The following is a 16,515-nucleotide window of genomic DNA, read 5'->3' as shown; positions in this document are numbered from 1 at the left end:
CTAAATGCCAAAAGTGCACAGAACGCTGTTACCTTCCCACCAAAGGTGGTCCCTATTTTTCTATTTGCATTTTTTATGTGCTTTCAAACTGATAGGTTGGCAGAAGCGGGGACAAGTAACGGGAGCTCACCCCGTTATGCGGCACTAGGGATGCCATAAAGGATACTGAATGACAACCACTATGGTGCTATCTAAACACTCATGAACTTATAGCAGGAATCATATGCCTGCAGCTAGAGCAGGGGTGAAATGCTCCCGGTTCAGATCGGATTGCCTGATCTGGTAGCAATGGCAGTGGGTGGTTCGGAGAACCGGTAGCAAAAATCCCTGCCCTCCCACCACATGCCCAGCTGAGCCACATAATCATCAGAGGCTTTTTTTTTTACCTTTTAAAAGCATTTTTTCTACAACCTTTTCGGACAAAAAAATGCTTTTAAAAGTTAAAAAAAAAAGCCTCTGATGATCACACGGCTCAGCTGGGATCGTCAGAGGCTTTTAAAAGCATTTTTTCTACAAGCTCTTAAATTGTAGAAAAAATGCTTTTAAAAGTAAAAAAAAAAGTTGGCCACGCCCACCCAGTCACATTACCCACCACCACCAAGCCACGCCCACATAACCGGTAGTAACAAATTTTATATTTCACCACTGAGCTAGAGTTGTGTTTTCAGAGGAATGCAAAAACAACCCATGTGCTAGGAAGTTCATTTTTACCTTTCTTATTCAAAGCCAAAAGAAGATTCACACAGTAGTACTGTATCAAGCTCTTTATGCACAAAACAGCCAAATTATGATCAACAGGATTAACTGAAAGAGAAGGGGTTATCTTGAAATTACCAGTGTGCCTCTCTGATTCCAACTACTATTAGACCTGTCTTTGCTTCCAACTTAATTGTGGTAAAGTTTATCACCCCTGGCGGTTGCTGATGGGTACATGGAAGAACATACTTCAACACTGACTGGACTAAGGGTATCTAAAGGCTGGTGTGCTCACAAGCTGGGGATGAGATGAGGAAAGACAACATCACAGTGATATAGCCAAAGGATGTTGCTAGGGCATCTTGATTAAGTGCTGGTGGGGACACAGCCTATCTACAGTACTATTCTATCATTAAACAAAAAATCGAACTCTCCTAACAACAAATATTTGTCTATTTGATTCCATTTTTCAAAGCAGTAGCTTTATTTTATATACCATAGCAAATATTTGTTTTGTTTTTGTGCATATTTTTAATTTATTTTCTTTGGGAAAAAATATTAGAATTGCAATCGGCCCATGGGGAGGGGGGCAACCAAACAACCGTTAAGCCTACCAAATTGGAATATTGGAATATTTTTTTATTGGCCAAGTGTGATTTGACACACAAGGAATTTGTCTCCAGTGAATTAGCTCTCAGAAACAACGTGGTAATTCATAAATCATAAATCGTAAGATACAATAATAAATCACAAGATACAAATAAGTGATAAATCATAAGATACCCATAGGATAAGTGAGTATGAAAGATGAGAAGGATAACAGCAATACCCTCCTACCAGGTCAGTGGTGGGTTGCTACTGGTTCGCCCCGGATTGGGCGAACTGGTAGCTATTCATGCTGTTCCTGCCTGCAGTCCTGTATAAGCGGTGTGTTGTAAGAATAAAAAAGGGATAAACTCATGAATATCAACACTGGAGGAAAACATAAACATGTTTTATACAAATATAATTAAAATATTGAAAGGAACTCTGTTTTATCACATATGTCACATATGTGAGGAATAGATGGATGGATAAATCAACTTTCTTTTTTGCTCTTTCTTTGTAGACTCTAGATGGCAGTGTCACTTTAGCAAACTTCCAGATAAATCAACGGTGGGTAGGAGGAATAAACTGACAGCCAACAATTGTGGTGCCCTATTGTTGGGATCCATCAAAATACTTCACAAATAATGAACAGGAGCAGCCTAGTGCCTATGGCCAGTTCTGGCTGGTCTGGTGAATATGATCCCTCCCCCATGTCTTGTCCTGTCAATCTTGTCCCCTTTTCTCTTAATGGGAAAGAGGTGGACACCATTTTCAGCCACTGCTGTACATGCAGCTCCCCATAGCTATTAAGAGGGGTGAGGAAGCTGCTTAGGTTTTGAGCACAGGTTTCATGCTCTTTCAAAATACTGTACTTTTGTGGAGTTTTGAAAAAGGACTACACCTAATTTAAAATAGGCCCATACACCACTTGTTCAGCAGGTTGGGGGAACTGGTGCAATAAAGCGGGAGGACTGTCTCTCTCAAAATTGCCTCTCTCAGCATGGAGCCACTGGGTTTTAAGACAGCTCTCCGTTTACCACATTACTACACCATTCTGCCCAATTGCTATTTGGCAATCATATTTTCAACCAGCATTAGACCAGAGATAAAGCAAGGGAAGTCATTCTCTCAAAACATGGCAACATGTGTGAGTTGGCCATCCCACCATACTCTCTTTATTGTGCAGTTTTTCCACCCCATCAGAGAACTGGTGGGATTTCAACATAATAGTGTTCTGAAATGTGTTTGAAAATTAGTAGCTCAGGTTGGTAGTTAGGCTGTTGGTTTGGCAATTTGGTTGCAAACATTTCATCACCATTTGAGGAGACATCGTCAGTGCATTTTGAGTTGTGCTGATCTGTCAGAACACAGGTCTTTAAGTAGTTTTTTATGAGATACAAATTAATCTGAATGTTGTTTGTTCGGACATTTCTGAGTCATAGTCTGATTTCGGACTGTAATAATAGTGTTCTATCATAGAGAATGTTGATAGAGGCAGTTGCCCACTTTGATGGATGCAGTAGAGGGAGCTATAGAACCTATTAGAATACATGACAAGCATTGGCTCAATTGAAGGGGCAGTTCTTTCTCTGTAAAGTAACCAATCCGTTGCTGAGGTTAGCCTGCAAAAAAACCTGAAGTGCTTTAGCCCAAATGCAGGGCAGCACTCAAGGCAATTCAGAGTGCAATTCAGAAATGGAAGACAGACATGCACTCTGAGTTCCATTATCCAATAGGGACAGTAATGATCGCTATGTGCTTAAATAGGGCAGTGGCTCTTAATCTCTGGACCACTGATCAAAACATAAATAGACCAATCAAAGGTTGCCTTTTCTTGGTAAATTGTAATAAATTACAACATTCCAACATCAACATTTGAAATATGGTACATTTGTTCAAAAGTTGTAATAATAAAAGGGAACAGATACAATTTTAGCAGCTTTTGTTTCACCCGTGGCCACATCAATTAAATAGGGCACAGATGTCACTTTCACAGTATTAACAAAACTTAATGATAGTTATAATTATGAGGATCATCATGCTTCAGCCTTAGAAAGAGTGCAGAGAAGACCAACAAAAATGATAAGGAGTCTGGAGGCTAAATTGTACAATAAACGGCTAAGTGAACTACGCTAGTTTAACCTAATGTAGAGAAGGCTCAGGGAGACATGATAGGTGCCTTCCAATACATGAGGGGCTGTCACAGGGAAGAGGGCATTGATTTATTTTCCATAGCACCTGAGGGCAGAACAAGAAGCAATGGGTGGAAGCTCTTCAGAGGGAGATTCAACCTGGAAATGGGGGATTACCTGACAGTAGGAATGATTAATCAAAGGAGCAGCTTGCCTCGCAGAGTTGCGAGTAATCCATTGCTACAGGTTTTCAAGAACAGATTGGACAACCATTTGTCCAAGTTGATATAAGGACTCCTGCCTTGAACAGAAGACTAGTTGAAGACCCATAAGGTTCCTTCCAGCCCTAAGATTCTACGAATTATTATTTGCATTTTAATTACTTATTTTTCATTTAATAGTTTTAAAAGACCAATCTTTAAAATCTAAACAAAATTACTTTATTGAAAGATTTGAGCTTTCAGAGATAATTATTTCTGTTTATAGAACTGTGGATTACAAACAGAAGAATAACAACTGGGTTCTGCAAAGAAATGAAGCTGAGCATATGAGCACTTGCTGGCACTTGCTGGGGCAGCTGAGGCTTTGTGAGTCATGGCAAACAGCTTCACAGGCATGCAGCTCTGGGACTGCTTGCCACCTTACAAGGCAGGTGGGCAGAGGGCCTAAACACACAGATGGGGGAGATACAGGTGGGTGGGGGAGGGAGTTGGAGGCAATCACTTATCTTACTGAGGTTCTGGGCTAGGAGGGAGAAAGTTTGGAATGGTTTGGACTGAAATGGGTACCTGCAATTCCTAATTAATAACCACAACAAAGAATGATGGGATTGCTGCCGTAAGGTGGCATGGCCACATGATGTCTCACTTTATGACATACCAATTTAAAATGGCAATCCCAGTCCCAATTGTGGTCATATGTTAAGGAATATCTGTACTATTTTGTGGATCAGGACATGCAACAATAGCTTTGAGAAAGGGACAGAAATGAACAAGACTCCCTAAACTTGCACAAAAGGGGGGGGAGACATATAGGGGACTACCAAGCAGTTAAAAGGGGGAGCAATCATCTCTGAGAAATCCAGCAGATTTTAAAGATGACTTCTGTGAAGAAATTGGCTCTACATCTGCTCCCTCAACAGATTACTGTACTTTCAGATTTCACTGTTTTCAAGGAAGATCTCTCTCATAGTTTAAAACACAGTAAACTTACTGACCCTTGACCCAAACCAACATAAATCTATTCATAGTTGGCCAGTCTTGGCAGTTCTCATATAAGTAATCCTTGTTTTCCTTTCCTTTAGCATTCCGATTGTAGAATCTTCTTCTGGCTTCCATTCTTTTCTACTTTCCCAGGCAAAGCATCCACAATCCTATCCAACGCTTGGAAGTTCAGGGAATACCTCTAAAAATTAATAGTGGTAAAAGAAATTGTAGTTAGTCTTTTGTTTTAGTAACAACTTTATCAGTCGTTTTTCAGGGAAAAAGAGTCATAAAGAAATGATACTATGTTCATATCATTTGGAGATGAGGAAGAGCTTCTGCTGGGGCTAGAGCTAATCCCCCACAATCACATTTTCCCCACTGGGTAATTGCATTGGTAGCAGGTGGTCAAAAGAAGGGCAAGACCTCGGCCTCAAAGGAGAGGGATTTTAATCAAATTGTACCCTGATGATTTGGTTTCCCACTGATTTTGAAAAGAAAAAGAAAGATAGGCAAGACAGCAAAGGGTGGTGGATATTATGACTTACCCTTCGTCTCAGGTAGACCAAGCCTATGATGAAGAATAAGACAACAAGGAAAAATAATAACAGGCCAAATATTGTCTCAGTTGGTACAGAGGGCAAGCTGGCAAGCTGGGCACTGGCTGCAAGACAAAATTATACTAAATAAATCAGAATGGGGAAAAAAATCAGAGCAGATCAAAAACTGATAAATTCAAAAATCCATCTTTAGCTTAGTATGTGCGTATAGTATCACATGGAAAATCAATTATCTGATCTCAATTATCTGTAGTAAAATGGCAGCTACTGGATGAGATGTAATTCAGAACTGAATCGCATATATTTTGTAGTAAGTAAATCAAGTAAATTGCTCTCACCAGTAAATTACTGGTGAGAGCAAAGTTATTTTTTAATTTGATGGGCGTGATCACATTTGGTTGGATGAAACAATAAAATACAGAAGTAATTGCAAAGCACCATATATATCAAGATAAAAGTTGTGTCCTGTTTATTTAGCAAAAGGTCCCATTGTATTGCATAGTGATGTATTTCTGCATATAGAATTGTACTTTTTGCTTTTGTGGCTCCTGGAATCTTCCTTCCTTCCAAATCAACTGCTATTAAGTGATTTGATTTTAAAAAATAAGGTACGAATAACCCTGTATTCGTTCACCCTGTAAACTAAGAGAATAAGATAGAAATCTCAGTCACAACTGCTTTAATAGCTTTATCACCATTGCTGTGCTCTTTGATACCCAAAATGCAAACTGGGGTTATTGATCACTAAAGGCTGCCTAGAGGATTAGGTCATTTTGGAACAGTAAGTGAATTGGTTAAAATCAATTATCTGGTTGCATTCCAGGTATCCTTTAGGCCTGCTTTGGTTGCCTTTATGAGTGCGGAGAGACTGATTAATTCTTCTGGGCCTCTGAAGCGTTCAGTCCCTTTAACCACTGTACTTTTCTGAGTAGACTGTCTAAATTTTATGACACCACCATTCCAATCTAGAAGCCCATAGCTTTATTCTGAGGCACCACAAGGTTTAACCTACCTCTGCTTTTCAATCTCTATGTAAAATTTTTAAGTGAGATCATCTAGAGACTTGAAACGATATGCAATTAATAACCAGATGCCAACTATTCCTTCTTCTTACATTGAAAGCAAGGGAGACGATTTATAAAAACTGTCTTAAACAGTTAATAAATAGACTGTAACAAACTGTGGGTTGAACCCAGTACATTGTATGTGGGTAGTTAATCTGTTGAATAAATTGTGTTCAGCCTACTTGGGACCACAACATCTGTCCCAAGTTGCTGTTTGGGCCTGTTGTTGGAAGCCTCAGATTGTGTGTGACACTCAATCCCCCAAATAAAAACTAAAGCTTCGTTGGGGTTTGAGTTGGACAAGAAGTAATTGGATCGTCTAATTTTAATAATGTCATTGTCATTTATAATCTCAGGTCAGTAGATGCTGCTGAATTGCAACCCCCCCAATAGTTTTAGCCAGGCTGGCCAAGAGGGGGGGGGAGGATCGGTGCAGTTCAGTTCCTTTGAAGGCAGGGAATCGAGCTTTTTTTAATCGGGAGCTCCAATTTCCAAGACGACAGAATTGCTCCCCCTCCCTTCCCCGCCTGAAAAGGAAATGAGCTCAGGATCTCTCTCCTCCGCCTTCGCGCGGGGGCCTTGTTCTCACAAAGCCCGAGCGTGAAGCGTGTGAAGGAAAATACACGAACGGCAGCGCTGCTCTTCAGCCCTCTTCCCGGCTCTCCTTTGTTCAGGGGAAAGATGAAGGAGGGTCGAAGAAAGAAATTGCAGCCCGTGCAATTGACACCGACCCCGGCGTAGGTTGGGAATGCGCTGGGGCGATGTTGTTCCAGCCCGTTACCCCATCCTGGCCCCACTTCGCTCCTCCCTTTGGGGCGAGCAGCCAGGGAAGCTGCCGCGGTTGCTTCCGCTCCTCTCAGCCACGGCATCCGCGGCTCCTGCAAGTGAAAGAGCCGAGGCGGGGCTGTGGCTGCAGGAGCCGCGGTCTCTCTCTCTCTCTCCTCCCTCTCCACCGGTGGCTGGGTGCATAAGCGGAGCCGGGGCCGGCCACCAAGCGCCTGACAGCCTGGCTCGCCCTCCTTGGTCACCTGCCGCGGCGATGGCTTCGCTTAGCCGGGTTGGGGGGGGAAGCCTCCGAGCTTCGTTTCGGGGAAGGGTTGCGAACCGAGAACCGGGGGTGGTGATGGCGGGGGAGGGGGGGAGAGCGAGGAAGTGAGCGGGATGACGTCAGCGGCTCCTGGCTGGAACCCGTCCAGGTCACGCTCCCCCTTGAACAAGCGTCTGCCAGCCCAGCAAAATTTTGAAATCTTGCGGTAGAATTTCTCCCGTGGGGTTCCGGGATAGCCTGCCCTCATGTCTTCTGGGTCAGACTATTAGATCCGAGCAGGGAAACTCTGCTAATTCAAAAGCCGGGTGAGAGGCTAACAATGGGAACTAATTAATATGATCTTGTGCGGGGGGGGGGGGGTGCGCTGCGTTCTTGTTTGTTTTCAAGCCCAGTTTGTGGGTTTGCCTTCAAAGCCTGGATCACTTGTACCTTTCTGTGGTTTCTGAGCTTCATGGGAGATCTTTCAATCTTTTTGCTTATCTGAATTGGGGCAGCTGGTGAAGGGGGTAAGGGTGGAGGTTACTTTTGAATGCTGTTCCCAAACAACTTCTTGGAATGCATAATACCAGAAGACGTTTCTATTTTCTCCAAGCTTCTGTTGATCTGTTTTATCCTGGCACTGTACTGAAGTTTTTACCTCTTTTTCTTGTCAAGCATAAACATGGGAACTGATCCATATAATTTAGAGTGAAATATGCATTTCTGCAATTAAAAGAAACAATACCTGCAATTTCCAGGTGATACTGCACCGATCCCAGCTTCCCCTCTGGACCATGGGCACTGCATTCCCAGATGCCTGCATCCCTTGATGACACCTGGTAGAATTCCTGGATTGGGCCCCATTTCATGGGCCTACTGGAACCAGACTGAGAGCTGTTGCTGGATTCCAAGTCCAGCCACTTCCACTGAAAATGCTCTTTTCCTGTGTAGTAGCTGAGGTTACACATGAGGACCAAGTGAGAACCTTCAGGAATTCTTGGCCCAACAGTGCTGGTAATGACTGAAGGAAAGCAAGGAAACAGAAATCACCAATCCCCTGTCCCTCTCACCTTCCTCCTACAGCACTAAATTAAGTTAATCAAACTGCAACACTGAGACCTGGATCTGTATAAAGCATTATATTATTATGTATTATTCCCATACTCAACAACCCTAGGTTGGATTGAGGAAGAATGACTAGTCTAAAGTCATAAAATGAGCGTCTATAACTAAGAATAGATTTGAACCTGGGTCTCTTCAATCCTAGCCCAACTTCATAGCTACTACACTACACTGGCTGTCTGAATTTAATTTCAGGTTGTTCACATTTTCAACATCCTGTAGGGCAAGTGGAACCCTGTGGGACGCATTCATCCATTTATGATGGCCATTATTTTGATGTCTGAAATTCTCTTTAATTTATTTAATTTCTCTTGGACTTCTACAGTTACTATTACATTGTTCAATATTTTTTTTCTTCCTAGTATTTTTCCTGCAAGTGCAGGACCTGCTTTTTTTGCAATCAATTAAAAGAAGGAGCCCCGGTGGTGTAGTGATTAGAAATGCAGTATTGCAGGCCAGAGAAGGAATAATGGATGGAAACTGAACAAGGAGAGATTCAACCAGGAAATAAGGAGAAATTTTCTGACAGTGAGAACAATCAACCAATGGAACAGCTTGCCTCCAGAAGTTGTGGGAGCTTCATCACTGGAAGATTTTAAGAAGAGACTGGACTGCCATCTGACAAAAATGGTATAGGGTCCACTTGGACCCCCCGGGGGGGGGGTTGGACTAGATGATTTACAAGGTCTCTTCCAACTCTGTTAATCTGTATTTATCTGTAACTCTGCCCACAGTCTGGAGTTTGATCCTGACAGGACTCGAGGTTGACTCAACCTTCCATCCTTCTGAGGTTGGTAAAATGAGGACCCAGATTGTTGGGGGCAATATGCTGACTCTAAACCGTCCATAGAGTGCTATAAAGCACTGTGAGGTGGTATGTACGTCTAAGTGCTATTTCTATTGCCGTGCATTGGTTGTGCAATAAATTGACTGGTTGGCTTGTCACCCGACCCTGACTGGCTGAGAAAGAATGACTGGCAGCCCAAAGCCACCCAGACGGCTTTCGTGCCTAAAGCAGGACTAGAACTCAGAGTCTCCTGGAGATTTCTTTCTCAAGTTTCCTCAAAACTCATTTTCCCAGAAGCAGAAAAAAATCAAGCCAGGCAAACTTTTAACAAACGGTAATGTTCCTAGTAAAAGCAACTAGAAAACTGCCTACGAGGAATTCTAGCTATGAACATCTACAGTACTGAAAGCTCTGAGTGCAGATATGAGGGGTGGGTAAGGCAAGAATTTAGAAGAGTGGGAAAACAACCCTGCATCACGCCTGCCCACCACCAGGCTCAGTACCACCAAATATGACTCAGAGTTTCCATTCATTCTGTCTGAGTCTCAGAATCATAGAATATCAGCCTTGGATTTTCTTTCCTGGATAAGAAATCCCTCTCTCTCTCCCCGTGGTTCAGTTGTGTCTGATTCTCAGAAATTGCCTGGACAAACCCCTGCAGTTTTCTTGGCAAAGTTTTTCAGAGGTGGTTTGCCATTGCCTCCTTCCTAGGGCTGAGACAAAGTGATTAGCCCAAAGTCACCCAGACAGCTTCTGCCCATGGTAGGATTAGAACTCACAATCTTCCTATTTCTAACCTGATTCCTTAATAACTACACCATTCTGGCTCTCATATGAGCAATACAAGCATTTTAAAAATTTAAGGGAAGCTCTTTACTATATAACTTTGGAGCAGGGGTTCTTCACATACAGTCTGTGGATAGATTACATTTTATGAATTTGTATGAAAAAGAATATAACTATTTTTACTGATCTTCAGCTAAATTTTAGTTTGTCATGTCATAATGTATATAGGCAACAAAGTAATGTATTGCCCATAGACTCCAAAAATGTTTGTTAACTTCAATAAATCCAACTATCTAAAATGATTATACCTTAAAAAACAATATTGTCATGTTGTCCATTTAATGGATTAAGAAAGGATATCATATTGATACATTATTATGTATCTGTTGTTTTTTACTCTTTTGATTAAAATTTGAGCATAATTGGTTTCCCTCCATAACAATCTATTTTATTTTATGCATTAAAATATATCTTTCTGAGAAGGTCTCTATAGGTTTCACCCAATAGAGGTGGGTCACCTACTCTCAGAATTGTTCACAAGAGAAAGAGGTGAAGAGTTTTGTTCTATAGCTATTCTGACTGAGTTTAAGTCTACAAGTCTTTTGATCTGCTTGCCTCACCTATTACACTCTACATTGGCCATCAGTTCCATCTTTACAGATAGCCTGGCCAATAGCAGGAATGATAGGAATCTATGGGAATGATAGGAAACATCCAATTATCCCAAAGTGGTAAGTATTCTGGTGGCCCATGCTCTTGCCTCATAAGATAAATGTGCTACCAGTTCAAATTTTTTTCAGGATGCTAGGAGGTAGGATGGATTATGTTCCCTTAACTTTCAGGAGAAATCCCTTAAGAGAAGAATGGGCCTGCTACAAGTCTGTTCCTCACCTGCCATCACTGCCAGAGTAACATTCTGAATTATAGTAATGCCTTGGATGGTGATCTCGCAGAGATATTGGCCTGCATTATTTAATCCAACAGCTGGGAGATGAAGAGTGAAATCTTGATGGTTTTCATAACTGGGAATGGGTTTAGCCTCCAGTTCTCTCCCTGCCATGTATCTCCATTGGATGGCGACCCCTGAAATTCCATAGTTCATGGGATTGGAATTCAGGACACAGGGCAGATAAGCATCAGATCCAGCTGCTGTATAGATGACAGAGGGGGCTTGCTCAGTAAATCCTATGGAGGAGATAATAAAAATAACACTCTGTGTTTAGTGGTGGGATATCAGAGGGTGCAAAAATGAGCGATAGCTAGAATTCAGTGTTCAATGGTCTTTCTGACTCATTCAAGCATACTAAGAATGAGAGCGAAATAAGCATGTTTTTACTTACGCTGGTTCTCCCCCACCCCCCAAAGAGAAGAAATGTGAGAAAAGGAAAGATGAGAAGATGGATCTCACCTATAACTTGCAGGTTGTATCTGACTGCAATTCTCTCCCCATCTGCAAAGGTGAGTTGGCAAACCCAGTGCCCAGCGTCACTACAGTCTGATTCAGTGATAAGCAGGGTTTGACCCATAGGATGAAGCCTGTAGGAGGTGCGAACGAGGACATCTCTGTGGAACCAGAGGATGTTGGTAGGATTTCCTGGGTGGCTGGAGTTGCAGTTTAGCCTGACCGATTCAGACTCAATTAGAGGACGAGAAGGATGAGCAGTGACTGTTAAGAAAAGGAAAATTGTGTAGTAATATTCATAGAATACTTTGATCCTAGACTATGGGACTATTGATGTACTGATTGTCAGGCCTGCCTTGTTCAGAAGACCTATTTTTATGATATGCAGGAAGGGAGTGAGAAAAGAAGGGAAATCATGGTTTCTTGAAGCACTTTACCACCCCAGTTTTGATACTGTTAACAGGAAAAAATGCTGAAAATAACAAGGTAAGATGGTGGGGACTTTCATGTCCCACATAGTCTTAGTTACCTTACTGCTTCTACTCAATGGGGGACATGAATCATTTTGAAATGTTGAATCCCGTAGATGCATGCAACTTCAGAATCGCTGCTTGCTTAGCAATCCAAGCTTTTTAAGGATTCCAGCCAGATCCAGATTCTGGCTTTGTCCCTGTGAGAGTCTCCATTCCTCTCAGAGGGTTACTTTTATCTTTGAGCAGCTATCCCATCCACCTACCTGACATCACACCAAGCTCCACCAGGCAGTGCCAGCCCTCGTTCCCATGTCTCACTCGTGCTTCATAGGTTCCTGCATCTTCCTTCAGCAATGGCTTAATCTGGAGTGAAAAATTCCCCTTAAGAAAGCCAGTGTCCCAGACAGTTACTCGGCGCATCATGGAATGGCCCAGACTCTTAAGCCCACTGGGCTTCACCTTGAGCACCAAATGATGTTTCATGGAAGAACTAGTCACAAAGAAAAAAGGAAAGGAGAATGGGAAAAGGAAAAAGTGGAATTATAAAATAGAACTGCTGCTGATCCACTCCGCCCTCCATTCCACATTATATAAAACTGGGTCATTTTGTCTTACCTGCCTCCATGACGCACCCAGTGAACCTCTAATCCTTTGTACAGGTGCCTCAAGTTGTCTTTCACCGTCTGGGGACTCAGGTAGCAAGGAAGGGTCACATGTGTGCCTTCCTCACCCCACACCCTGTACTTCTCTCCTGTTAAATAAGGTATATTTCTGGCTGCAGGAAAATTATTGACCCAAATGCAAAATAAAAGACATTATGAAAATAGCTCAGCTCTGAGCCCAAACAAGATAAAGGCATTTGAAAGAAGACTCGGAAGGGGACAATCTGTGGCTTTAAAACATGGAAGACAAAGCTAGATAATAGCATATTAGGCAACAAGGGCTCCAATGCAAGGAACTGATACAAAACAATTAATGCAGATTTTCTCCACCCCCACCCCCACCCCCATGGTAAAGAAAGAACCCCCACCTGCCCTATCTTACCACTGGTCATCTGCAGAATGAGAACAAGAGTGCAGAAAAGCAGGACTAGAGTCATCCTGGCATCCGAGAGATAGGTGAATCCTCCAGCCCCCTCAACCCCTTGCCAGTTGGCCTGGCTTTGAATGGGGCTGGATGGATTGACCTGGTTTGCACAAGAGATTCAGACAAAGGTAGGAAAGATGAATTTCTGATCAAAGGACACTTAAGGTTGCCCTTATATTGCAGATGGGCTATTGGTTTCCTGATTGCATTGGAGTGAACGTCACAGCCGAGAAATTAGCCCCAATTAAAAAAAAAAGCAAAAAAACAAAAACATGTGCAGGAAGGCAGAATGGTTCTGAAAGCACTCTTCAATGGAAACTGTTTCTTTCTCATTCTCTCTGCTGGTTAATGACCACAATAACATTTTCTTTCTTTCTCTTTTAGTCCACTCATTAACTATTGTTTTTGCTTGCAGTGGAAAATATATAAGGGCTAATTTCTCAGGAAGTACCCTTGGTGTATTTTTCTTTGAAGTGTTGACGTTTTCCCCTTTCTGATATTTTTATTCATGACTTTCTTTGAAGTAATAAAAATAGTAATATCTGGAGACGGCAGAAGAGAAGAGAAAGAGCTGAAGAAAATCACAAAATACAATGACCTGCACATAGAAGTAGAATGACTATGGCAAAAGAAAACAAAAATAGTGCCAATAATAACCGGTGCCTTGGGTGCAACGCTAAAAAAACTGGAGCAGCCCTTGAAAACCATTGGCATTGGGAAAATCACCATCAATGAATTGCAAAAAGCAGCTTTACTCAGAACAGCTCACATCCTGCGACAATACCTTTAATACCATCAACCACAGCAACATCTGATTATCCCAAGTCCTTGGAAAGAACTTGATAGGTGGATAAGAATGCCAAATCCACTCTAAACATCTGGCTGACTGTGCGAAGAACTAGCTATAATTCATGATGTTCAAAGTGCTTCATAAGCATAGATCTTACTTAACACACAAACACAGATCCCCATTTTTGTTTCTCATAGCAAGGGGCAAATGGAGTCCCTCTAATTGAAGTGGCCAGGGACCCTTAAGTGTTCCCAAAATTGGTTTCAAAGGAACCAATTTGATTTAAAGCTGGTAGATAAACAAGCATAATCTTACTAGTTCACCTATACATTTTCCTCAAAGCCAAAGAAGAAGTTTGATCCAGAAAAAAATGTTGATATTTTTCAAAAGAATTATACATGACTTATCCTACTTCTTTCTGCATTTATCAAAAGGAATTAATTGCATTGATCCCACTTTGGTGGATCAGGGCTCAGAAGAAAGACGCCCTGAGTCTTCGGAGAGGGGCGGCATATAAATTGAAGTAATAAATAAATAAATAAATAAATAAGAAATGGCCAGGAAATAATTGTGTTAATGCCACCTCTTCTTAGCCCAGGCTACTTTTGCCCAGTGGCAGAATAACCCTTTGTCAATTACCAATTTATCAAAATTCGGTCATTTGTTCATTGTGCAAACGTCATTGAACATTCAGAGAATTATTCCTCATAAAGGAGTTTTTTTTCTGGCTATTTTGGAATGTGTATCAGAGAGAAGGAACTTATTGTATAAAAATACAGACAGGGTCTTCTTTCTTTTTCTTTTTTCCTTAACAATATGCTTATTAAAACTTTGCAGGGCCACCAGCATCTATGTTTTTTCTTGAGCCATGAAGGCCAAATACTAACACTGATCTGGAGATGGAAAAGAACTGTGTATTTTCTTTGGCCATTTGTTTAAACAATGCTGTTTACAATGACGTTCATAGGAAATATTTGAGCCTTATGAGAAGGCCCCTAAGCCATTCCCAGAAAAGAAAACTGAAAAACAGAAATCTAGAATAGTGGAGTTTGTATATTATCAGAAAATGGTTGTTAGGGTAAATTCTCTGAAATGCCTATAGCTAGAATGTTTATGATGCAAGGAAAGAAGGACAGAAGGAGGAAGGAGATCTGAAGCGAAGTTCTGTATAAATTCATTTGAATGTGAGTTGAACTTTCTATATAATTGTGGATCTTGCCTTATTACAGCCTGAGGAGGTAGTTGATGCCAGTGTGTAGATGTTCCAAAATGCCTAGGGAAGGATATAGATGTACAACCAAACTAAAAATGATTTAACATTACCTCAGGGTAAATAACATAATTGAGATGATTGCTTAGTTCTGAAGTTTCATTTGTTTGGCTTTGGAGATCAAGGCATATATGGTACACCTTCCTCCTATTTTGTCTCATAATAATATAGAATCAGTTGAAAGAGGATAAGCTTCCAAAGTCATCTTTGGAAGACAAACTTCAAAGTCAAAATCAATTTCAGGCCTGAATGGGATTTTGAATTGGCTAAGTGACAGCATCTGGCCAATCTTAATTGAGCTTAATAAAGATGTACAGGGATAAAGAAGGACTAGGAGTGACATAATAGCAGTATTCCAATATCTCAGGGGTTGCCACAAAGAAGATGGGATCAACCTCTTCTCCAAAGCACCTGGCAGGACAAGAAGCAATGGATGGAAATTAATCAAAGAGAGAAGCAGCCTAGAACCTGACAGTTAGAACAATTAATCAGTGGAACAACTTGCCTCCAGAAGCTTTGGATGCTCCAACACTGGAAGTTTTAAGAAGGGGTTGGACAACCATTTGTCTGAAATGGTATAAAATTTCCTGTCATTCTATTCTAGTGAAGAAATAGTGCCTGAATGGGAAACACCAGGAAATCCTATGGTTATAAAGTTATGAAGTAGACTGTGAACTAAAAAAAAAAGTATCTTGATGATGAAAGGAATGGTAAACCATTTTCATAATGCTACCATGGAAGTAATATGATTATGTCAATAAAGCCACTGCGTATAGCTTGACTTGGAGACCTTATCATTACATCATCCCTGGTCCAAGTCTGGCACTCTAACCACTACAATGGCCTTGAATAAACAGTAGTTGTTCTTGTTTTCTTCTGGTACTTGTCTACCTGTAATTCTTGCATTTCTTCAATTTATTCAACAAGAGGGAAGATGTTTAAGCTGAAAGCAACAACAAGCCAGCTTTTGGAATTTGCAGAAAAACAAAGAGCTGTTTTTTATACAAACTATTCTTTCAGGCGATAGGTAAGGTTTTAGGCATCTGTAAAAGTGCTACCATTATTCATGAGTAATTTGGAATTCGTGGTGTTTGTTTTGAATATGTGAAAGAGGTACATTAAAACTTATTTTCCACTGACTTTACGTGCCAAAACATTTTTACCAATTTTCCATCCTCATAGGATGTCTTTGCTGTATACCTTAATAGAAAGTTTTCTCTGAGTTCTGCTGTAACAATAACATGCTTTGGCTGAATGACGCTTCCACAATTCTCAGAGACTGGCTTCTGACCTTGCACGTTGCCCCAGGAAGTTCAGAACAGAGTTGCTACTCAGCTATGGGAATGTGCCATTGAATAACCCCACTGGGTCTTGACCCTTTCCAAACCCATTAAAAATTTGCTACTATTCTTTGTAGTCTGTAACCAGGGAAGGGCTGAGGGGGTTAAGTAACATTTGGAGGCTCGAGTTTCCCAGCTTTACACGAATTAAATTTATAAATAAAATATTCAGATCTCTATATCTGTAGAA

The 16,515-nt window shown here is 41.3% G+C and overlaps 1 protein-coding gene across 1 annotated transcript; it reads right to left on the bottom strand.

Annotated features, from left to right (window-relative positions):
- Positions 1-3,814: 3,814 nt before the first annotated feature.
- Positions 3,815-12,938, bottom strand: LAG3 (lymphocyte activating 3). The gene is made up of 8 exons (XM_087885136.1): positions 12,884-12,938; positions 12,455-12,614; positions 12,103-12,329; positions 11,373-11,630; positions 10,856-11,149; positions 8,015-8,290; positions 5,167-5,282; positions 3,815-4,820 (listed from the first exon to the last, which is right to left on the bottom strand). Exons 1-8 carry the CDS (start codon positions 12,936-12,938, stop codon positions 4,716-4,718), a joined length of 1,491 nt encoding a protein of 496 aa, XP_087741262.1. The 3' UTR covers positions 3,815-4,715.
- Between the last annotated feature and the right edge of the window lie 3,577 nt (positions 12,939-16,515).

Source organism: Pantherophis guttatus, chromosome 2 (assembly GCF_059756535.1).
Source record: "Pantherophis guttatus breed Tessera chromosome 2, ASM5975653v1, whole genome shotgun sequence".
NCBI classification, from domain to species: Eukaryota; Metazoa; Chordata; class Lepidosauria; order Squamata; family Colubridae; genus Pantherophis; species Pantherophis guttatus.
Note: the sequence above shows the minus strand (reverse complement) of the source record. Positions and strands in the feature narration are given on the sequence as shown.

Bases quoted from the DNA above. Each gene is read 5' to 3' on its own strand.
- LAG3 (XM_087885136.1), bottom strand. From the start codon at position 12,938: ATGACTCTAGTCCTGCTTTTCTGCACTCTTGTTCTCATTCTGCAGATG. The intron at 8,291-10,855 runs GTGAGGAACAGA...GCTTTCCTTCAG, and splicing joins TACTCTGGCAGTGATGGCAG to TCATTACCAGCACTGTTGGG. The intron at 5,283-8,014 runs GTATTGTTTCTT...TTTGTCTTGCAG, and splicing joins GTATCACCTGGAAATTGCAG to CCAGTGCCCAGCTTGCCAGC.